The sequence below is a fragment of the Metarhizium acridum genome (assembly GCF_019434415.1).
Source record: "Metarhizium acridum strain ARSEF 324 chromosome Unknown scaffold_1, whole genome shotgun sequence".
Lineage (NCBI taxonomy): Eukaryota > Fungi > Ascomycota > Sordariomycetes > Hypocreales > Clavicipitaceae > Metarhizium > Metarhizium acridum.
This window is the reverse complement of record NW_027094015.1, coordinates 4,344,522-4,363,288: the sequence shown is the minus strand read 5'-3', so window position 1 is coordinate 4,363,288 and position 18,767 is coordinate 4,344,522. Positions and strand designations below refer to the sequence as shown.

At 51.3% G+C, this 18,767-nt stretch overlaps 10 protein-coding genes across 10 annotated transcripts; 4 read left to right on the top strand and 6 right to left on the bottom strand.

Moving 5' to 3' along the window:
* Positions 1–56: 56 nt before the first annotated feature.
* On the bottom strand, positions 57–359 carry J3458_001354 (uncharacterized protein; the record flags this gene model as incomplete). Its single annotated transcript, XM_007812071.2, has 1 exon — positions 57–359. The coding sequence occupies one exon, from the start codon at positions 357–359 to the stop codon at positions 57–59; it is 303 nt and encodes a 100-aa protein (XP_007810262.2).
* Positions 360–1,480: 1,121 nt separating this feature from the next.
* On the bottom strand, positions 1,481–3,054 carry J3458_001353 (uncharacterized protein; the record flags this gene model as incomplete). Its single annotated transcript, XM_066116679.1, has 4 exons — positions 1,481–1,990; positions 2,067–2,811; positions 2,881–2,957; positions 3,031–3,054. 4 exons carry the CDS (start codon positions 3,052–3,054, stop codon positions 1,481–1,483), a joined length of 1,356 nt encoding a protein of 451 aa, XP_065978565.1.
* A 988-nt stretch (positions 3,055–4,042) lies between these two features.
* On the bottom strand, positions 4,043–5,056 carry RAB7 (Ras- protein Rab-7; the record flags this gene model as incomplete). The annotated part of the gene is made up of 7 exons (XM_066116678.1): positions 4,043–4,152; positions 4,204–4,306; positions 4,361–4,405; positions 4,458–4,637; positions 4,701–4,796; positions 4,905–4,958; positions 5,027–5,056. 7 exons carry the CDS (start codon positions 5,054–5,056, stop codon positions 4,043–4,045), a joined length of 618 nt encoding a protein of 205 aa, XP_065978564.1.
* Positions 5,057–5,667: 611 nt separating this feature from the next.
* GDA1 (Guanosine-diphosphatase) lies at positions 5,668–9,262 on the bottom strand. Its single transcript, XM_007812075.2, has 3 exons — positions 8,762–9,262; positions 7,301–8,699; positions 5,668–7,247 (listed from the first exon to the last, which is right to left on the bottom strand). The coding sequence occupies exons 1-3, from the start codon at positions 8,988–8,990 to the stop codon at positions 7,190–7,192; spliced, it is 1,686 nt and encodes a 561-aa protein (XP_007810266.2). The 5' UTR covers positions 8,991–9,262; the 3' UTR covers positions 5,668–7,189.
* J3458_001351 (uncharacterized protein) lies at positions 5,797–6,903 on the top strand (the record flags this gene model as incomplete). The annotated part of the gene is made up of 2 exons (XM_007812074.1): positions 5,797–6,474; positions 6,529–6,903. 2 exons carry the CDS (start codon positions 5,797–5,799, stop codon positions 6,901–6,903), a joined length of 1,053 nt encoding a protein of 350 aa, XP_007810265.1.
* Positions 9,263–9,481: 219 nt separating the features above from the next.
* Positions 9,482–11,907, bottom strand: J3458_001349 (uncharacterized protein). Its single transcript, XM_007812076.2, has 4 exons — positions 11,673–11,907; positions 11,499–11,611; positions 10,783–11,440; positions 9,482–10,722 (listed from the first exon to the last, which is right to left on the bottom strand). The coding sequence occupies exons 1-4, from the start codon at positions 11,799–11,801 to the stop codon at positions 9,793–9,795; spliced, it is 1,830 nt and encodes a 609-aa protein (XP_007810267.2). The 5' UTR covers positions 11,802–11,907; the 3' UTR covers positions 9,482–9,792.
* Positions 11,908–12,623: 716 nt separating this feature from the next.
* Positions 12,624–13,800, top strand: J3458_001348 (uncharacterized protein; the record flags this gene model as incomplete). The annotated part of the gene is made up of 2 exons (XM_007812077.2): positions 12,624–12,896; positions 12,952–13,800. The coding sequence occupies 2 exons, from the start codon at positions 12,624–12,626 to the stop codon at positions 13,798–13,800; spliced, it is 1,122 nt and encodes a 373-aa protein (XP_007810268.2).
* A 154-nt stretch (positions 13,801–13,954) lies between these two features.
* On the top strand, positions 13,955–14,410 carry J3458_001347 (uncharacterized protein; the record flags this gene model as incomplete). The annotated part of the gene is made up of 1 exon (XM_066116677.1): positions 13,955–14,410. The coding sequence occupies one exon, from the start codon at positions 13,955–13,957 to the stop codon at positions 14,408–14,410; it is 456 nt and encodes a 151-aa protein (XP_065978563.1).
* Positions 14,411–15,662: 1,252 nt separating this feature from the next.
* On the top strand, positions 15,663–18,362 carry J3458_001345 (uncharacterized protein). Its single transcript, XM_007812078.2, has 2 exons — positions 15,663–16,834; positions 16,896–18,362. The coding sequence occupies exon 2, from the start codon at positions 17,142–17,144 to the stop codon at positions 18,261–18,263; it is 1,122 nt and encodes a 373-aa protein (XP_007810269.1). The 5' UTR covers positions 15,663–16,834; positions 16,896–17,141; the 3' UTR covers positions 18,264–18,362.
* On the bottom strand, positions 16,478–16,769 carry J3458_001346 (uncharacterized protein; the record flags this gene model as incomplete). The annotated part of the gene is made up of 2 exons (XM_066116676.1): positions 16,478–16,590; positions 16,649–16,769. 2 exons carry the CDS (start codon positions 16,767–16,769, stop codon positions 16,478–16,480), a joined length of 234 nt encoding a protein of 77 aa, XP_065978562.1.
* Positions 18,363–18,767: the final 405 nt, after the last annotated feature.

Below are 18,767 nucleotides of genomic sequence, written 5' to 3'. Positions count from 1 at the left end.
AGACAGAGTTCGTTACCCAGCGTGCAATAAGAGAAACAAGATCGCTAAAAAAAAACTTACTTGCTGGCATGCTTATTTCGCAGAGCGTTAATCTTGGCCGTACAAGGGCTCATGATATTATCCGACGGAGAAACATATTGCTTGGTCCTAAAGGCAGCATCAGCAAGCCTGCTGGCGGCGGCAGCGCGGGGACCGAGTCGTCCACGGGCTGAGGCGGGCGAAGAAAGAAGAACGTACGTCTCAGCAGCCATCTTGGACTGGAATACCTGGCGGTGGTACTCCATGCTCTTAACGTCCTTGGCGGCGTTCTGCTGGTCCATGGCGGCGTTGACGTCCTTGTCACCGAGAACGGCTGACATTGTTCTTTTCTTTCTTTTGAGGGGAGAAGGAAAGGAAGGAGGGCTTTTGTTGGCAAAAAGAGATGTATAACGACCAGCGTGAATATGTTTCTGCGTGCGGACTTGTCACAAACTTTGTTAACAACAGCGGAAGCAGCAGCATCTAAATATTCACGTCGAGAGAGGGCAGCTTACCTGGTGACCGGTGCGTTATTATTGTGATTTATGCGCGGATGTGGTTGTCAGAGCAGAAAGAACAGAGAACAGGGCCAGGATGCTGTCCTGTTATACAATAGCCGGCGTTGTATGCACAAGGATTGGGGGAAAATCAGATGAGCACCTTGAGACGCCACGCTGCCTGGCTTCGGGAAAGTAAATGGATGGTCCATTTTCGGGCCGTCGGCAGGGCAACGGGGTGTGGCCCACAAAAGAGTCATCGCTGGCTGCTGTGGCATGCGAGGCCATTGGTTCCCCATCCCCTCCGTACTGGGAGTGGTTGGTCTTCAGCGGCCCTCGTGAGATGCCGTCGGATGGGAAGCACCATTTGAAGCGTCTGGTCGGTTTGCGATCGCCACAAAACAAGACGCACGGGGCAGGCTGGCCATGTCGGCAGAGCTGTCCATGTTCAGGGCCGGAACTTGTGCGAGACGCAGCTTGCCGCGTGAGTCTGATTCGTTGACGGCGGTGTGTTTTGTGCGCCGGATGTTGTGGTCCAACCAATTCATGGTGGATTGGAGCAGTCGTGGACGCATACGGAGTGGTATGTAGGTTACATCATGTAGTTGCCTGGTGCATGATGGATGTGAGTATTATTTATCATGGATGAGTCAGTGTTGTCAGGGTTGTCAAAGTGCAGAAAATGACAGCCCATGATTTGAGCCCGGAATGCCAGGTCAGTTCATCGCCAATCCCGGCCCAATACAGTGAGAGGCAAAAAGCATTCATGTCTAGTAAGCAGATGCATTCTGCCATACATGTAGATGGATGAATTGTCCGCGTGTTAACCGTTCAAGGCCGCCTCGACTGTGGACTTTGCATTGACACGGCCATTCAAACAGCTCGTCACGCATTGTAAAGACCATTCATTCACACAATCAACACCATAGATACAATTTGCCTATACTAGGACTATCATCGTTGTTTTAAATCTTGGCGTGGCGAATGTTGGCACCCGGCTGAGCCGTCTGTGTGCCGTACTTCTTCATCAAACTCGCCGTCTTCTCCCGCTGCCACTGAATCTTCTGCGATGTCTCCTTGCCACGCTTATTCTCATTTCGGCCCATCTGTTGCAGGTGCACCTCGTCAGGGCCATCAGCCAGTCTCAACGTTCGGATCCTAGCCCACGAGTTGGCAAGTGGTGTATCCTGGCAGACGCCGGCACCGCCAAAGGACTGAACGGCGCGATCAATGACAGTCAGCGCTGTCTGGGGGACGAGAACCTTGGCCTGGGCGATTTCCTTGAGGGCCCTCTTGGGGCCCAGAAGGTCCATCTTGTGCGCGGCGTTGAGGACAATTAGACGCGCAGAGTCGATTTCGATGCGGGACTTGGCAATCCATTCCAGGATGACGCCGTGCTCGCGGAGAAGCTTTCCAAAGGGCTTCTTGCGATCGTCGTTGACACGCATGAGCATCCACTCGAGAGCGACCTCGGACTAAAAGCTTGTCAGTTCCCAAAGTCAAAAACAAGGGTGGCAGGGTGGAGAAATATATAGATATATATAAACGTACAGCGCCAATAGTTCTCATGGCGTGATGGATTCTGCCGGGTCCCAAACGACCCTGAATAATCTCGAAACCTCGCCCCTCGCCGAGCACCATGTTGCTCACCGGAACCCTGACGTTGGTAAAAGTCAAGTGTCCATGGCCGTGGGGCGCATCATCATATCCGTAGACCTTGAGCATCCTGTTAATCTTAATGCCGGGCGTATCGGCAGGCACCAGCACCACGCTCTGCTGCCTATACGGATCCTTATTCGCCTTGTCGGTCTTGCCCATAACAATGTAAATTTCGCAGCGAGGATCGCCAGCGCCGCTAGACCACCACTTTTGTCCGTTGAGCACGTACTCGTTGCCCTCGCGCTTGATGTCCAACTCAATGTTGGTAGCGTCTGACGAAGCAACCTGGGGCTCCGTCATAAGGAAGGCAGAGCGAATTTTGCCATCCATGAGAGGCTTGAGCCACTGCTGCTTCTGGGCGTCATTGCCATACTTGGCGAGGACTTCCATGTTGCCCGTATCGGGAGCAGCGCAGTTGCACGCCTCGGAAGCACTTCGTGAGCGGCCGAGCCACTCAGCCATGATGCCGTATTCAAGATTAGTCCAGCCAGGGGATTCCTTGTAATGGCCCTTGGGCAGGAACATGTTCCAAAGACCGAGCTTCTTGGCCTTTTCCTTGAGTTCCTCAATGATGGCCGGGTGGTTTTCCCACCGATAATCACCTTGGCCGACCTGGGCCTCCAAGACTGGGTCAGCCCTGCCGCATAGTCAGTTGAAGCCGAAGCTAAATGTGGTCGTGACAATGGGTGACATGTTGAGGTCTCACGGGATGCACTCTTCCTCGACAAATTTGGCCACCACATCAATCATCCTCTTGGCCTCATCGCTCACCAAATGTGAGACCTGCATAGGTCAGCATCGTTAGTCAGGGAAGTGTAACAATCAAGCTTGTCCAATGAACAGCAGCAGCACCTACGACATCCGGGATTTTATCAGACATATCTGCAATTTCGGTCACACCACAGTGAAGAAGTAGAAGTAGAAGTAGAAGTGTATCAAGACGGCCAGTCTAGCAACGAAGGCTGAAGATACTTGACGTCGATCAGAATGACGGGAAAACCTGGGGTAGAGCGGGTTATGGTAGATGGGCTTGGCGTAAACAAATAGGGCCAGGGGAAAATCCGTCAAAGCTACCAGACGGCTTGGATTGGCATTCTTAAGTAACAGGAGAGGAGGAGAGAAGCCGAGGTTTCTGGCTATTCATCAACGCTACTTCGGTCTATCTGGTGTGGACGCAGGAGTATCGAGCCACTCGGAGCAGGCTGTCCAGAACTGCCCCTTGTCTGGGGAACCGACAAGGATTTTGGATGCCTCGGCCTCGGCCATTGTGGGTCTGCACTAGGCCATCCATGGTCCACTTCAAGCTACCCTGCAGCATATCCCCTGCCATCATGCCACATTGCGGGCGAGATATTTTGATCCCGTCTACATCATTTAGTCGTCAGTCATTCCACCATGGACCCTTCGTATGATTCTCCAAGTTTGTAGCCGAGGATATGGAGCTGGTCCCCATTTGGATCAACATCCCGGTGTACTGACTGACATTTGTCACCCGCACTACATACCTCGTCTTTCACCTGTCGAGATAAATACACTCTAATCAACTCTATGCAATGCGTGAAGCCTGGAAAGCGATTTCCATATTTCAATCGATGGCAACACCTAATTAACCCCGAACTCAAAAAGCAGTGCATAACAAGTCAGGATGAGACAACAGAGCAAACAGGAGGATGGACCAGAAAAAAGGGGAAAGGAAAATATTCATGAGAAACCCAAAACAAAAATGAGCCTTCGACATCCAGTGTTCCACACCCATGACGAGTCGAAACAAGATGCCCTCTTCAGGTGCGGATAGATATGCTGCTCTAGACACGTTCTGACACATATGCCCATTACACTCCCACCCATTGATTATCATTCATGTCCCCTTAACAGGCACAACCATCACGGTCGTTGTCGATGTGGATGTTGATGGGGTCGTCGAATTCGCCGCTAAACTCCTCCGACTCTTCTTGTGCGAGAGCGTTTCGGGCAATGACTGTCTTTTCTTAGTACATATATCACCTTTGTTTGCGGAGTGACATCCTACCCTCGAAAGCCTGGTCAATATTGATGGCCTCCTTGGCGCTAGTCTCAAAATACGGGATATCCCCTTTGGACTGGCAAAAAGTCATAGCGCGCTTGTTTGAAATCTACTACATGTTAGGCTTCATTCATCCGGAACAAGAGCAGTCATCACATCATACCACTCGTTTGCTCTCCTCCACATCAATCTTGTTACCGAGAACAACCTACACAGGGTAAGCCGACATCCTACAACCCCAAGCCCAAATCAGGACTTACAAATGGAAAGTTGGGGGGATCCCGTGGTGAGGCCTGGATCAGAAACTCGTCCCTCCAGCTGTCGAGAGCCTCGAAGCTCTTGGCATTGTTGACGTCGTAGACGAGAACACAGCAGTCAGCACCACGGTAGAACGCGACTCCTAACGACTGAAATCGCTCCTGTCCAGCAGTATCCCAAAGCTATTGCGCATCAGCAATTAACGTTGTCGGTCCTGGATGCTGATGATAACCCGTCCAACCTACCTGCATTGTGACCTGTCTGTCGTCCACCATGACCTCTCGTGTTAAGAAGTCGGCGCCGATGGTAGCCTTGTAGCTCGCGCTAAACTTCTTCTTGACCTGATACCACCAATATCCATCAGTATACTCTGCGTAGTTGTTGTGCCGGTTTTTTTTCTTTCCTTTTTTTTTTGGGGGGGGGGGGGAAAGGGGGGGGGGTAGTCGAACATATTGATTCATCAAGCTCGTCTTGCCGACACCGCTATCTCCAAGGATGATAACCTGCATCTCGTCAATGTCCGTCTGTACACCAAAGCTTCAACATCACCAAGGAGCCCATCCGGCCATACCTTGAGGAGGACCTTCTTCCGCGAAGACATGTTCGCAGCTGGGGTGTATGGACACTAGTGGTGAGGATGTAGGAGTCGTCAATGACGTGATGGACGAGGAGCGTTTCAGCGTTCACGCGGCGAGGGGGCAAAGCAGCTCGGGAGCTCGTCTCGATTGGGGATTAGGCGGCTGTTGAGTAGGTGTGCTCCTTTCGCAGCAGGTACAATGGAATAAAGGTATTGGGGTAGGTTTACGGAGAGGCCAGGCGTCGATGAGCACGAGACCCTGCAGCAAGGCGGTAACTTGATGCGAATGCGTGTGAGAGGAGTGGTGGAGGAGTGGTTGTTTGAGGCGGCGACTGGACACTGAGGCCGGCGGTGGAAGGTGGATGGACCAGTCAAGTAGCTGGAGTCGACGCAGTAATGACTGCAACCACTGGTTAATTTTATGGAGGACAGGGGTCTGCCGTCGGTTCTTATTACGACCTAGGCAAGGTAAGTAAAGGTCTGGTCAACTCCTTGTCCGTTGATTGCCCACCAAGGTGCAGTCTGTCTGGTGGCTGGTGCCTTAGATGGAACCCGTGTGACCCATGCAGTGGATTATTAGTGCCGCCACCAAAGTGACATCAACTTCCACTCTAGCTAAACCCGGCGCGTGCACCATCCGGTCTGCTACAGTCCACGAATTGACAACGACGATGAACGACAACAGCATCCAAAAACCTACCCGACACCACTGAGCCGGCGTCGAAGCTCCCTCTGATCGTCATGAATTCTTCATAGCACCAACCATGGCCTCCACCACCTCACCCATCGTCTCCAAAATCCTCCATCTATCAGACCTCGAGCTTGCCCTCCTCCTCTGTCTCGTCTCCCGCGAACACGGCATAATAACCACTCCCTCCGCCTGTCTATCTCTCCTCACCACCGAACTTAGCCTCGTAGCAACTCGTACTTTCGGGCTTACCTGCTCCATCATTGACTGTACGCCCTCCACAACCCTCGACGACTTCGCATCCGCTCTCCTCCTGCCTCCCAAATCCGCCCAACAACCCCAACAACCGGATTACTTTGTCCACAGCCCACAGCGAAGCGTACACGCGTCTCCGCTCTCGCCAAGCTCTCAAATCGCAAACTGCATCCTCGCCAAGAATCTTAACCTCGCGCCCAAGTCTGTCCAGATCCAGGCCCTCGAATTACTTCGTACGCGACGCATATTTACACGGACTTCGGTACAGATTGCCCCCAAGCAGTTCATCTTTATACCCGTGTTGGAAGCAGAGGCTCCTGGAAAAGGAGAGCGAGTGACTTCACATCTGAATGACTTCTTTTCGTTGGCGCATTGGCATGATCCTGACGAGGGGTTTGTGAATATTGACGAGGAAGATGAGGCCGATGAGGTGGAGCGGGGATTTGCGGGGGGTGTGAATAGACGGGATGGTAGTCATTCGGCCTTGATACCAGAGAGCGTATGGTTTGCTTCGCATCTCATCTTGATAGCAAGGTGCTAACAGCGCGTACAGGAAATCAGCCATCTCGCACAACTCAGTCAACAAGTCCAAGTCGACATCGAGGTGACCCGTTATCAAATGAATATTGTATCCTTCTTGCGCATGCACCGTGCCGTAGCAGACGGCATAACTCCCAATGCAACAAAACATCTCGACAAGTTGATGCGGTGTCTTGCCCCCCTTCACGGAGTAGACTTCGTGGCACCTGCACTTGTGGGTGTTGCTGTCAAGAAGGTATATTTACACCGGATACGAATCACATCTCCAGAGGATGAGCGTAGCATGCAATGGGGCAGCAAGTTGGAGGCTGTAGCGGCTATATTAGCAGACATGGGACCAGAGGAAGTGGTTGAAGATGTTTTAGGTATGGTGACGGCACCGATATGACGGTCCTGCTGGTATATTGGAAATTTCTATGATTCCTGTGGCGCCTCTTTTCGTTTACGATGGTCAGTTCGTTTGCAACTGTACCATCAAGATTTCCCACGATTTCCCACGATCTTGATTCTTGCCGCGATGATAACGGCCTTCTGATCACTTTTCCCCTTCGAAGCCCCCTGCCCGATTTTGAAATAAGACGTCATAGCCACTCTTCCATGGCCCATGTTGGAAAATAATTACACAATGATTAGAATGTTAAAAGACTTCATAAACGCCGTATCCGAAGCTCTTTCTATGAGATTTGCTTGATTTTGCATGACCATCCAGAGCCGGCCTCCAAGAGAGGCAAGCTACGCAGTGTTAGTACCAAATAAATTATCCTTCCCAGGGATATGTGACATACCTAGCACCCAGGCACCATCCCAGCTCGTTGCCCTTGATCTTCTTGGCAATCTTGACCTCTCTATCAATAGGCATGTCGTATCCGTGATGCAGAAGCACGGTCATGAAATTCAAGTCCAGACAGTACTGCTCACGACCCTTGAGCTCTTCAAGAGCACCGGGAACGCTGTCAAAAGTGCCCCAGCCCGTTTGGCCCTTGCAGACAGTCTGCGCTAGATCATGGAGCTCACGGATAGTAAAGGAGTCGGGCATGCCGAGGGGGTGGGTGCGGTCGTAAAAGTAAGAGAAGATATATACGTCCTCCTTGGCAAAGGTCTTTGCGAGAGATGGCTGGTGAACACCGTTGAACGAGCAGGGAGCGAGCTTACATTCCTTGTCCTTTTCGAGGATTCGTTCGGCGAGGCTGCGGCATTGAGAGGCGTGCGAAGCGGAGGGCTCGGCGGGACCAGTGAAGTTGTACGTCTTCTTGGTATCCTTGTCAAACTCGACTTCGATCTCGCGAGTGCGGCCGGGGGTAATGCAAGGGTGTACGATTGGCTTGGTTTGCCAGGTGGTGTCATCTACCTTGGACTTCTTCATGTCGTTTACAAGGAGCCGGTGAATAGCGTTGCGGGCCTCCATCAGACCATAGCCCAAGTGAGAGTGCTGGTACAGTTCGAACTTCTGGCCGCCAAAGTCAAGAGAGAACTTGTGGTCGCCCTCGGCAAGCTTTTCAGGCATGCCACCAGCCTTGGCCGCCTTAAAGGTAGGCTGGAAAACAATCTGAGTCGAGCCGCCACCGAGATCGAAAACAGCAGCAGTCTCACTCTTATCGGGACCACCAATTTTGCCGAGAAGATAGTTGGTCGTGATCCATGCGTAGACACCCTCATCGGCGCCATCCATGACAGAAACGCCACCTTTTTCATCAGAGACAACGGGAAAAGGATAGACGTTCTCAAGATGTTCGCGCACTTGCTTGAGGATAGCGTCGGACTTCTGGGGTCCAACCTTGCGCAAACCGGCGGTGGCTTTGACAGCGACGGGGCTGCATCGCTTGAGCTTCTCGGGGACGTTCTCCATAGCGACAGCCATCAGGGGATCCAGAGTTTTGGCGGCGGCGATAGGGTCGTCGGCGTACTTGCTGAGACCCCCGACAGATTTTTCTGTCATCTTGAACTCTTCGCTCTCAAGCTCGGGAACGGGACCGCAGTTGTTGAACTTGTACACATGGATTCTGGAGCCGGTGCTGCCAGCATCAATCATGAGGACATACTGAACAATCGGCTTATCTTTGGAGTAGGACTTGGTACACCGAGTGGTTCCGTAGGATGAGTCGGTAGGCACCTGGCCATCGTTGGGTTTGTTGACGTCAGGGGTAGTGCTCGTGGTGCCGGTTTCGTGGCCGGTCTTGTGAGAGACTGCAAAAAGTCAAATCGTTAGCAGATGCTTTCCTGCTACCACAGAATAGTCCAATACGCACTCTCACTGTGGACGTCAACGCCTCTCGGCGACAGCCAGTAGAATAGCAGACAAACGGACAAGACAATCGCGGCAGTCTTGACCCATCGAGTCTTTTGCGACTGTGACATCCACTGTTCCTTCATCCTGGGCAAAACCCCCTGAGGACGACCGTTTCCGTATCGATCAGGTTTCTCGTGAGGGTCGTGAGCGATGTGTTTCGTCGGCAGTGAGACCGACTGTTTTCTCATGAGGGATGGTTTGCGTTGGTGGGACCCAAGTCCGTCTCGCCCTTCAATCGAGAAAGCGAGTAGCTTGACGCAAAAAATGGAACGATTGAAACGTGTGTAACGAGTGGCGCTTATGCCAGCTTAGGAAGAATAAGCCGCAGGCGATTTATTCAAGGGAACGAAACGGGAGACAAAACGATAATCAATCGCTAGTTGAGAGGAGGGAAAAAGTGCCACGCAAGACGAAAATAGCTGGGGCGGGAAAAGGGATGACAGCCACACTTCCAATGACGGGTAGTTATGTGGATGGTTGACGGCGGCAATGATGGTGGGTAGGATAAAAGGGGAATGTTTCGGGGGGGTGGGGGAAAGGAGCTGTGGGTTGACGAATCAATGCACCCAGATGGCGAATGCGCAAATGCAAACCAGACTCCACCAGTTTGCCTCGACCCTTGCCCCAGCAACTAAAATGCCACTAGTACTCCGTACTCCTTTATCACTGAGGCTAGACTTTGAGTGGAATTGGGGCTTCAATATTCAATATAGCCTGGCACTAAGCCATCTCGAGGCGACAGCATTCCATACTCATAGTCGTGAACATGAATTGGTTCATGCCTTCCTCACGATATAACCTAACCGCTACGCTCTGAAACACTGCGAAAGCTGATCCGCTAAGTGTGGAAGGTCAGCGAAGTAGGCTGGGACGTCATCACCCAAGCGGAAATGCCAACTCGAGGTCCTATTCGTCAGTTGAAACGTCGTCATTTTTTTTTACACTGCGTGTGACAAAAAAGAATCATCCCCTCACTAAAAGTACAGCGTCTTACAACTCCCCATCACCCACTTCCTCATCTTCAACAACGAAATAGTCCTTGACTGTCACCTTGCCGCTCTTCACCTTCTCCCAAATCTCAGGCGTACAAGTTTCAGGCGCCAGGATGTAGCACTTGGGCTCGGGCGCCTCGGGAGGAGCCTGCTTAACGTGCCAGGTGTCCGGAGGGCCGACAGTCGACAACTCATCGTGTACAGGCAACAAGCCAGTGGGGATATCGCGGTTGGACAAGGCACGCATGAAGATTTCATAGGCAGCCTCGGGCTGATACATGGGGATCATGTGTCCAGCCTGATAGACACGGGTAAAGCTGAAGTTGCCAAACTGGCGGGTAAGTCCGCCCACGCCTTCAGACGTAATCAACGGGGTATACCCAGCCTTCTTGAAATCCTCTGCGCGCGAGTAAGGGATGGCAAGAGATGACATTTCTCCTCCGATCCAGTTGCAAGCGAAGTCGAGATCTCCATACATCATGTGCACCTTAACACCCGAATCGAGAAGGTAGCCAACTGCGTCCAAGAATCCGCCGTGAATCTCATCCAAGGTGGCGATAAAGTTCAGGGCGACGGTCTGTGATGACATGGTAAAGTTGACGGGACTGGCAAGGGCTCCAAGGGCCTTTTCTTGAGCGAGGTAGCCGATGTAGTGAGGAGGCGGGAATGGGTCATTCTTGGGGTGCGAGATGTCGAAACGAGCACTGTTGCTATTTTCGAAAGCCATTTCGCCGCTCATCACGCACGCATCTTCCATCTTTGGGCACAGTTTTGAGGGAAATTCTCGGGCCGCTCTGAGCGCATTCTTTTCGATGCCAACAAGCTCCTTCTGGCACTGAATGATTTGGTCACGACAACCACCTTCGCGAGTGAAGTTGTGCATCAGCCCATCATAGACGGTCTTGTTGATGACCTTGATGTCATAAGTCTATGAAATGTTAGTATATCCGTACACCACGGGTCGTTGGCGGTGCCAGACTGCGCCTACATTGTTAAAAGGGAAGATGATGGACGCTTCTTCCTGGAGAACGGCGTCAAGGTAGCCATTGACGATACCCAGAGTATCAAGATGAAGATAGTGTGCGTGTTCCACATCAATGGTTCCATTGAGAATCTTTTCATTCTGCTGCTGGAAGAAGCGCATGAATCCAGGCCCATAATGGCCGCCGTAGCTCTCAGCCCACATACTGATCCGGTCATCATTCGGCTTGTAATGAGGGAACTCGGTGAAGAAAGTCTGGGCAAAGTGCCACAACGCATGGGCAGCCTGCTGGGTGCTGTTGGTGGTGTGAGACGACTTTTGACTGGAAAGAGTGCCAATTCGTGTTGTAAGGTTGGTCTGAGGTGTTTCGGTCGAAAAGTTGGTAGGGACAATGATGGCCTCCTCACTGCCAGTATAGATGGTCACATTGGTGGGAATGTCGTATGAGAAGCCGACTTGGTTAGGCTCATCAATGTAGAGCATATTAACGTGGTTATTCCAGCTCCAAGGATTGTGGATTGTGGACTTGGAATCGTCGTCAATGAAACAAGGCCCGTTCTCGCCCAAAAGACCGATCATGGAAGAGCCACCAGGGCCCCCGTTGAGCCAAATGGCCAGCGGAGCATTTTCCGGTTCATGACGAGCCTCAAAAAACCAAAAGAAACTAAACGTAATGAGATTCAATGCATTGAGTAGATCTGCAATTCTTATTACAAACTTACGTGTTGACGGGATAATCCTGCTTCTCCCCTGAGCCATCATCCAATAAACCTGGGGGGAGGTGGACGTGGCCAGCGTAGGATTTGACGCCCGGTGTGGACTCACAAAGCCCCGGCTGCAAAGTTTGCCGTCAGCAATATAACTGATTCATATGCAGAAGATAGGACCGGTCTCACCTCTTTGAATGAAATGGTCACGTTCTCGTGAAACTTGGATTTGATGACCTTGACGCCCTCGGAAGGGGGTGGGAACTGGGCGGCAGCCAGACTGGCCAGACCGCCAAGTAAGAGACCTGTAGAAAGCATCCTTCTTGTTTGTGGCTACATGAATTAACAGATTACAAAAATCATAGCGTGTGAAATCGAGACGAGGCTCAATGTTCCTTTTAATTGCCCAAGTCGAAGAAACTAGTGTCTTCATCCCGGAAGTCGTACCCCCGCTGTTTCAACGCCGCCATCCCCGCCCACCTTGTTGGCCACGATGAAAGCCCAACCTGGGGCGGCCACTGAGGTAAGTCGCTTCTGCACCTGCCCTTTAGGGAATGCTGCCGGGGATGGATACCCGATGGGCGTTTGCAGCGAGTAATTAAGTTAGTAAAAAGCAACCAACTACGCGGTATTAATAGCCTGGTAGCATGGACAGTGCTGGTCAAATACTAGTACCCGACTCTTCCCCCGAGATCATTGATGGTGATTTTCTGGACAGCACCCTTGGAGACTAACACTGCTTGTAATTCCCTCTTACACGCTCGGCCGCCGAAAATGGTCAGATTTTTTACCCAGACAATCAAAAAGTAGCCAGCCCAAGTTCAAGCAGACCTTCTCAGTGTGTCTGGAGGTGCACGTGACGAGACAGTTCCTGGGCGATGACCATGGCAAGCTCGGAGTTTTAAATCAATCGGAGTCGGAGTTGGAGCATTCAGATTTGGGCGCTAAACAGTGACACGTCCACTCCAGAGGCTTCGGGTCACGTACTCGATGTTGCCTGCGATTCAAACCCTCATATCAGCAGCCGCCTCCCGCGACACCCGCAAAGTCTACCAAAATGCATAGAGATTAACCAACCACAAGAAATAATTCAAAGGGCCTCATTATTTACCTGCCAGACGTCTGCTCCAACACCAAAACATGGATGTCCAACTGCTGGTATACGACCTCTCCCGCGGATTGGCCCGCCAAATGTCCATGGGCCTATTGGGCTTCCAACTCGATGCCATATACCACACCTCAATCCAGCTGAATGGCCGCGAGTACGTTTATGACGGCGGTATCATTGCCATCACACCGGGGTCATCTCACCTGGGTCAGCCATTGGAGAGGATTCACCTGGGGACCACCAATCTGCCGTTGGACATAATCGAGGAGTACCTGGATTCATTGCGGCCTGTATTCACATTAGAGGTAGGTCACAACTACAGCTGAAGCAGCAACGAATTCTCTGACTAGCATTGTCCAGGCATATGATCTCTTCCGTCACAATTGCAACAATTTCAGCGACTCCTTTGCCAACTTTCTCGTCGGCAAAGGCATTCCCAGTCATATCGTCAACATGCCACAGGCCGTACTAGATTCACCCATGGGCCGCATGTTAGTGCCTCAATTGGCTCAAGGAGTAAATGCAGGCCGATCAAATGGATCTATTCTCGGCCTGGAGCAAAGTGCTCAGGTTTCCAGCATCGGAACAAGGCCGCACCGAGTCGAGGTTGTGTCTAGATTGGACGAGCTCACGCGACTGCTAGACGGCGCAAGAGACTCGTGCGCCATAGTGTTTTTCACCTCTGCCACTTGCCCGCCATGCAAGATGATGTATCCGCTGTATGACCGGCTAGCAGAAGACTTTGGAAACCAAGCCACGTTTATCAAGGTCGACATCTCTCAACCCGACTCCATGAGTATTTCGCACAATTTCTCGGTCCGAGCAACACCAACCTTTGTTACCATGCTCAAAGGCAAGGAGGAGAATAGATGGAGCGGAGCTAGCCAAACAACTTTGCGAAATAACGTCCAACTTCTTGTACACATGGCGCATCCATCTCATCCGCACGAGAGTCTACGACTACCCAGCTTCTCCGACCCGAATTCCAGGCCTGTTCTCTATTCAATGGTGCCCCCAATGGCAAAGTTGGAAGCGAAGATGGGCGACGTCGCCAAAGAACCGCAGATTCAAAAGCTCAAATTTTTCTTGGAAGCACGAAGTAACTTGGGTCCTCAAGATGCCATTCTTCCTGACCTTGAGGAGCTGTCAGATTCGCATCCGGGAGTCGGTTTCGCAGCTTCTTCCCGAGGTTCTGTTCGCAATTATTGACCTCTTCCGATGTGCGCTTTCAGACCCTCGTGTAAGCGCCTACTCCTCCGAAGAAGCAGAACACAAAACCATCAAGACCGTCTTGAATTTCGTCAATAGTTTAGACTCTTGTCCATACGCCCTGCGCCTAGTAACAATTCAAATGGCATGCAACATGTTTTCCACGCCGCTATTTGCGCACGAAGTTCTACAGCATGCCAGTCTACGCTCTGCGCTCGTACAACTAGTGACCACCAGTTTCCTAGATAATGCCCACAACAACATACGAGTGGCGTCAGCATCACTCCTCTTCAACATTGCCCTGGCTAGCCGTCGAGAAAGACACGGAGCTTCTGGCGCCGGTCTCCCTGAAGAGGATCAAGTAGAGTTGGCTGCTGCGCTGCTCGAGGCTATCGCGCAGGAGGACAAATCGGTAGAAGCATTGCGGGGCATGCTGTCTGGTTTGGGCCATCTGGTGTTTGGCATCGGTTTGGGCGGCGAGCTGGCTGATCTTTTGAGAGCACTAGACGCGCAGGGCACCATATTGGCCAAGACGAAGCTGTTCCCCAACGAGCAGCTTATACTAGAAGTTGGAGAGGAGCTGCTGGGTAAAGGGTTACGGAAACCATAAGGATAGATGAGAGCACGAGTGGCGCGTTTGGGCGATGAATGTTTCACCAAGATGTTCTTTAGTCTGAATGAGCTTGCCAGACCTCAATTATTGTGTTACTCGGCGCGTGATTCTAGGCTGAATGTGTCGGTTTGGTATTCAGGAAGGAGTCACTCGTGTATGTGCCCAACGACCGCTTACCTCTTTTCTTCCCCTACATCTTGCGCATGCTGACAATTCTAAGCTTGCTGGCTGAACTCCTTCTACTTAAATTCTACACCGGAAAACACCTTATTCTATCAAGTTGATAGAAAAAAAAATCCAGCCAGATAATCATATAAGCAAGACATCTAATAACACTATATGCTGGCCGTACTTAGGCCAGGGAACCGCAATCAATCACGTAATATACCATAAATACACGCCTCATAATATATTAACATACTAATAAAATTAGTGATTTATCGCCGCGCGCCGGTTAAAGCTATCTCGCGATAGCCTTGACCACTGATTGCGTGAAGTAAAATATAGTTTATACCGGCGACTCACACCGTAAACTTAAACATGGACGCATAATATATATTAAGGGAGAGTTTATTTGGCCACCCCTTCCTATAGTAATAAGGTCTTGTCGGTGTTCCACAAGTCGGTCCTCTCTCTTTCTTTTCACCTCCAGTCTCTTCCAATATCAACAGCCCTTTGCAACTGCCAGTAGACATCGACACCTTATTCTATCTTCTGAACGCAAACGACACTTACAACCAGAGTTGGCCAGTCCAACGTCATGCTACCTAAATACGCAATCATCATGGCAAGCTATCTTGCCAACATGGCTCCCGCATATCCAGCCTCACGCGCCGCCAACGAGATAGAATACCCTTCGTGCGGAGGCCTCACGGACAAACCCCACGAGTGCAATACCCAGTCGGTATGCATAAATGACCCTCGAGAGCCTAACAGCTGCGGCATGGCCTGCGATATTCCTGGTATTTGTATACCCGGGAACACGGCAACTTGTCAGACAGGAAAAGAGACGTGCCCGCAGGGGCAAAAGTGTTTTGGAGATTTGAGGTTCAAGTGCAAGGGGAATAACTGTCACGGACTGTGCTTGTATCCAAAGGAGGATGGTTCCGTGTAAGGATTGAGGGGTTGAGTCTAGATTGAAGACGAGGCTTCGGGATAGACGCCACGATATCCTAAAAGGTTTTGCAATCTACGGAGAACAGTGGACCGTCCAACGTGGACTGGCTGGCACGTGTTTGTTTTGACCTTATGGGTATTAGTACTCAGCCTGCAAAAAATGCGAATTTTAGCTACATTTGAGCTGAACACTGTCCTGCACTTCAAAATCGTTTGGAAAAATACCACGCCTGAAATCAGCGGAATCAGGACGAGCACATACACTTGATTTGAGCCAATTGGATGGAGTGCGGAGCAGCATTTTCCAGTCCAGCCCCAGCGAACCAATCAGGGCAAGCTCATGGAATCCACCAACCAAGGGCAGCCTAGCGCGGTCCACATCCCATCTTTCTATATTTTCTCATGCATCCGCCAAAAGTTTTCTTCTCTTTTTCTTCCTTTTCCCTTCATCAAAAAGCTACCTGAGCTGCCACGACCTTCACCCAGACCTCCCACGGTGTCGCGTTGCCTCTCCCCAATGGGGAAGCGCTCAGAAGAGTAAAACCCTTGGATATAGGAAATTTTCCGCAACATCGTTTCCGGACGAAGCAGTAGGCGGAACAATGCCAAGAAGGGGGGACATCTCTTTCAACGTGATCCTTTTTGTAGACATGATGATGACTAGCGAATGTGCGACTGAGATTGGGCCACATTGTATGGACCTCGGCTTGCCGTCTTGAAACAAAATCCCAGGAAGGTCGGGCCGGTTTCTAGGAAATGCGAAATCCGCGTCGCATGCGTGGGAACAGTTCAATTGTTCGCGAAACACCTGATATTCATGTCTTTGAGAGGCGCGATGAATGACCGTGCTCAGTACATTCGCTCTAGCTGCACGCAAATCAATCCTGTGCTACTGCATTCGAACCGCCTCCTGGCATCTTGCTCCGATGCTGGTCTCGAACAAACTCTTCAATCTTGTGGTCGTGGTGAGGTCTCTGGCGGACCAGGGATTTCACGCCGTTCTTCTCTAGGCTTCTCCTTCGGCTCCAGGACCTTGCCTGCGGCTGGGATGAACTCGGCAACTACACTTGTTAGGCGACTTTTAAAGACTAGAAAGATGTACGGGAACACATTGCCTACTCTTTTCCACGATCGGATTCGGCTTTGGATCTTGGTCTCGCTCTCGCTGGTCCACAGCCGCCCTGTCCAGCTGGGTCTTGAAATTCTCTTGTTGGGAGTTGGAGTCGTTACTAGAAGCCATTTTGAACATTTTTGTCAACGTAGACTCTCTGTTCATTTACAATGACAATGATGACAGCATGAAAGGTATAATCAAAAATGAAGAACATGACAGTCATTCATATGCTGATTCATGGTCAAAAACAAGGCGGGCTATGCCCCCAATGACGTCAAACACGTCGGCGTTTCAATTCCCCCCCAATTTTCTACTTCGTAACAACTGCGTCCGGTACAACGTGGGGTTGATAAGATAAGCAGCCAAAATCTCCCAACCTTCAATATCCGGGGGAGGAAAAGCACTCAGTCCATCCAACAAGCAGCGCAGGCCCTGCAATCCCACGCCGTCACCCGTAATCCTCCCACGCGAGTCGTCTCTAGCTGGCTGGCAGGCAAAATGGCGCCAATCCCAATCACCATCATTACCGGGTTCCTCGGCTCCGGTAAAACCACCCTCATCCTCAACCTCATGCCACAGCTTCGCGCCAAGAACCCAGTCTACAAGCTAGCCCTCCTCAAGAACGAATTCGGCGACGTCGCCGTCGATTCGCAACTCGCCTCGTCCTCGGCCATATCGGGCGTACAAGAGATGCTCAACGGGTGTATATGCTGCAACCTCGTGGGCCAGCTGGGTCCCGCGCTGGAAGAACTCGCGCGGACAGTTACGCCTGACCGCATAGTCATCGAGACCAGTGGCTCAGCGTTCCCCGCGACGCTGGCGCTGGAAGTGAACCGTCTGGCGAGGGATACGGGGAGGTACGAACTGGACGGCGTGATAAGCGTCATCGATGTAGAGAATTGGCAGGGGTACGAAGATACAAGCTACACGGCCAAGATTCAGGCGCGGTACACAGACCTGATTGTGTTTAACAAGTGGGAGGCGGCGGGGGAGGATAGATATGAGGAGTGTGTGGACAGGGTGGGCGATTTGGAGGTTGACGTGGCGAGGGTGAAGAGCGACAAGGGGTGGGTTGACGTGAATCTCGTGTTTGGTGTGGATGGCGGGCTGGCGAGGGATTTGACCGACGAGGAGGTCGACGGAGTACAGCACAGCCATGAGCACGGCGACGGCCACAAGCACGGCGGGACCAATGGCCATTCCCACAGCCACCAGAACGAAGTTGAAGTGCTGTCGATTGAACTCGAGGCCCCCTCGGCAGCGATATCCACCTCCAAGCTCCAAACGCTCCTGCAGACCGCCCCAAAAGACGAGGTGTACCGCATCAAGGCCATCGCCACGCTCTCATCGACCCCAAAGAACTCGGATGCCGATGTGCCCCCGCCCGAAGGCCGTCCTGGCGGCCGGTACATTCTCAACTGGGCGTTTGGTCGATGGACGTTTACGCCCATGGGGGAAGGGCAGCAGGAGCACCAGTCCAGCAATGACGTGGCGTTGCGAATGACAGTCATTCTTGCACGGTACGAGAGCAACAGATGGAAGAAGAAGTTGGAGGCTGGTGGATATCTGGAGGCCGAGGGCGTGAATAAGGGCGAGCTGAGCGTCAAGCGGATCTTGTAGACTAGATGATAGATGTGATGATAGATTATGACTGGACTAGAGTCATAAACTGCATAGAAACGCCAATTTATACGCGAATAGATATGATTACGACTCTGCATTTACGCGTCTGTTTATTATTCCAAGCTGAAAGCACTTCATCATCTTGTTTTCCACTGAAAAAAAAAAAGGACGAAACAAAACAAAACGAAACGAAACACAAAAGGCAAAGAGCCTCGTAACATGATAGTTTTGCCCACCATATATCATCAATATACTACATTATAACGACGACATGCTTTCCCTACACCGAACCACAGTGCTTCCAGGTCCAAATTTCTTTGATTGGCTCTCAATTCCACTCCCACTTAAATGTCTTGAAGCCAGGCTTAAATTTTCCTTGTTTTACTTGCCAGCCGGCAACGTCCCTTTCCTCCTGACTTAGTGTTATGGATGTTATTGACACCGTTGTCGTCCGGTCAGCATCACATTCCTCGTGTCCAACACATTTCCGAAGACATTTAC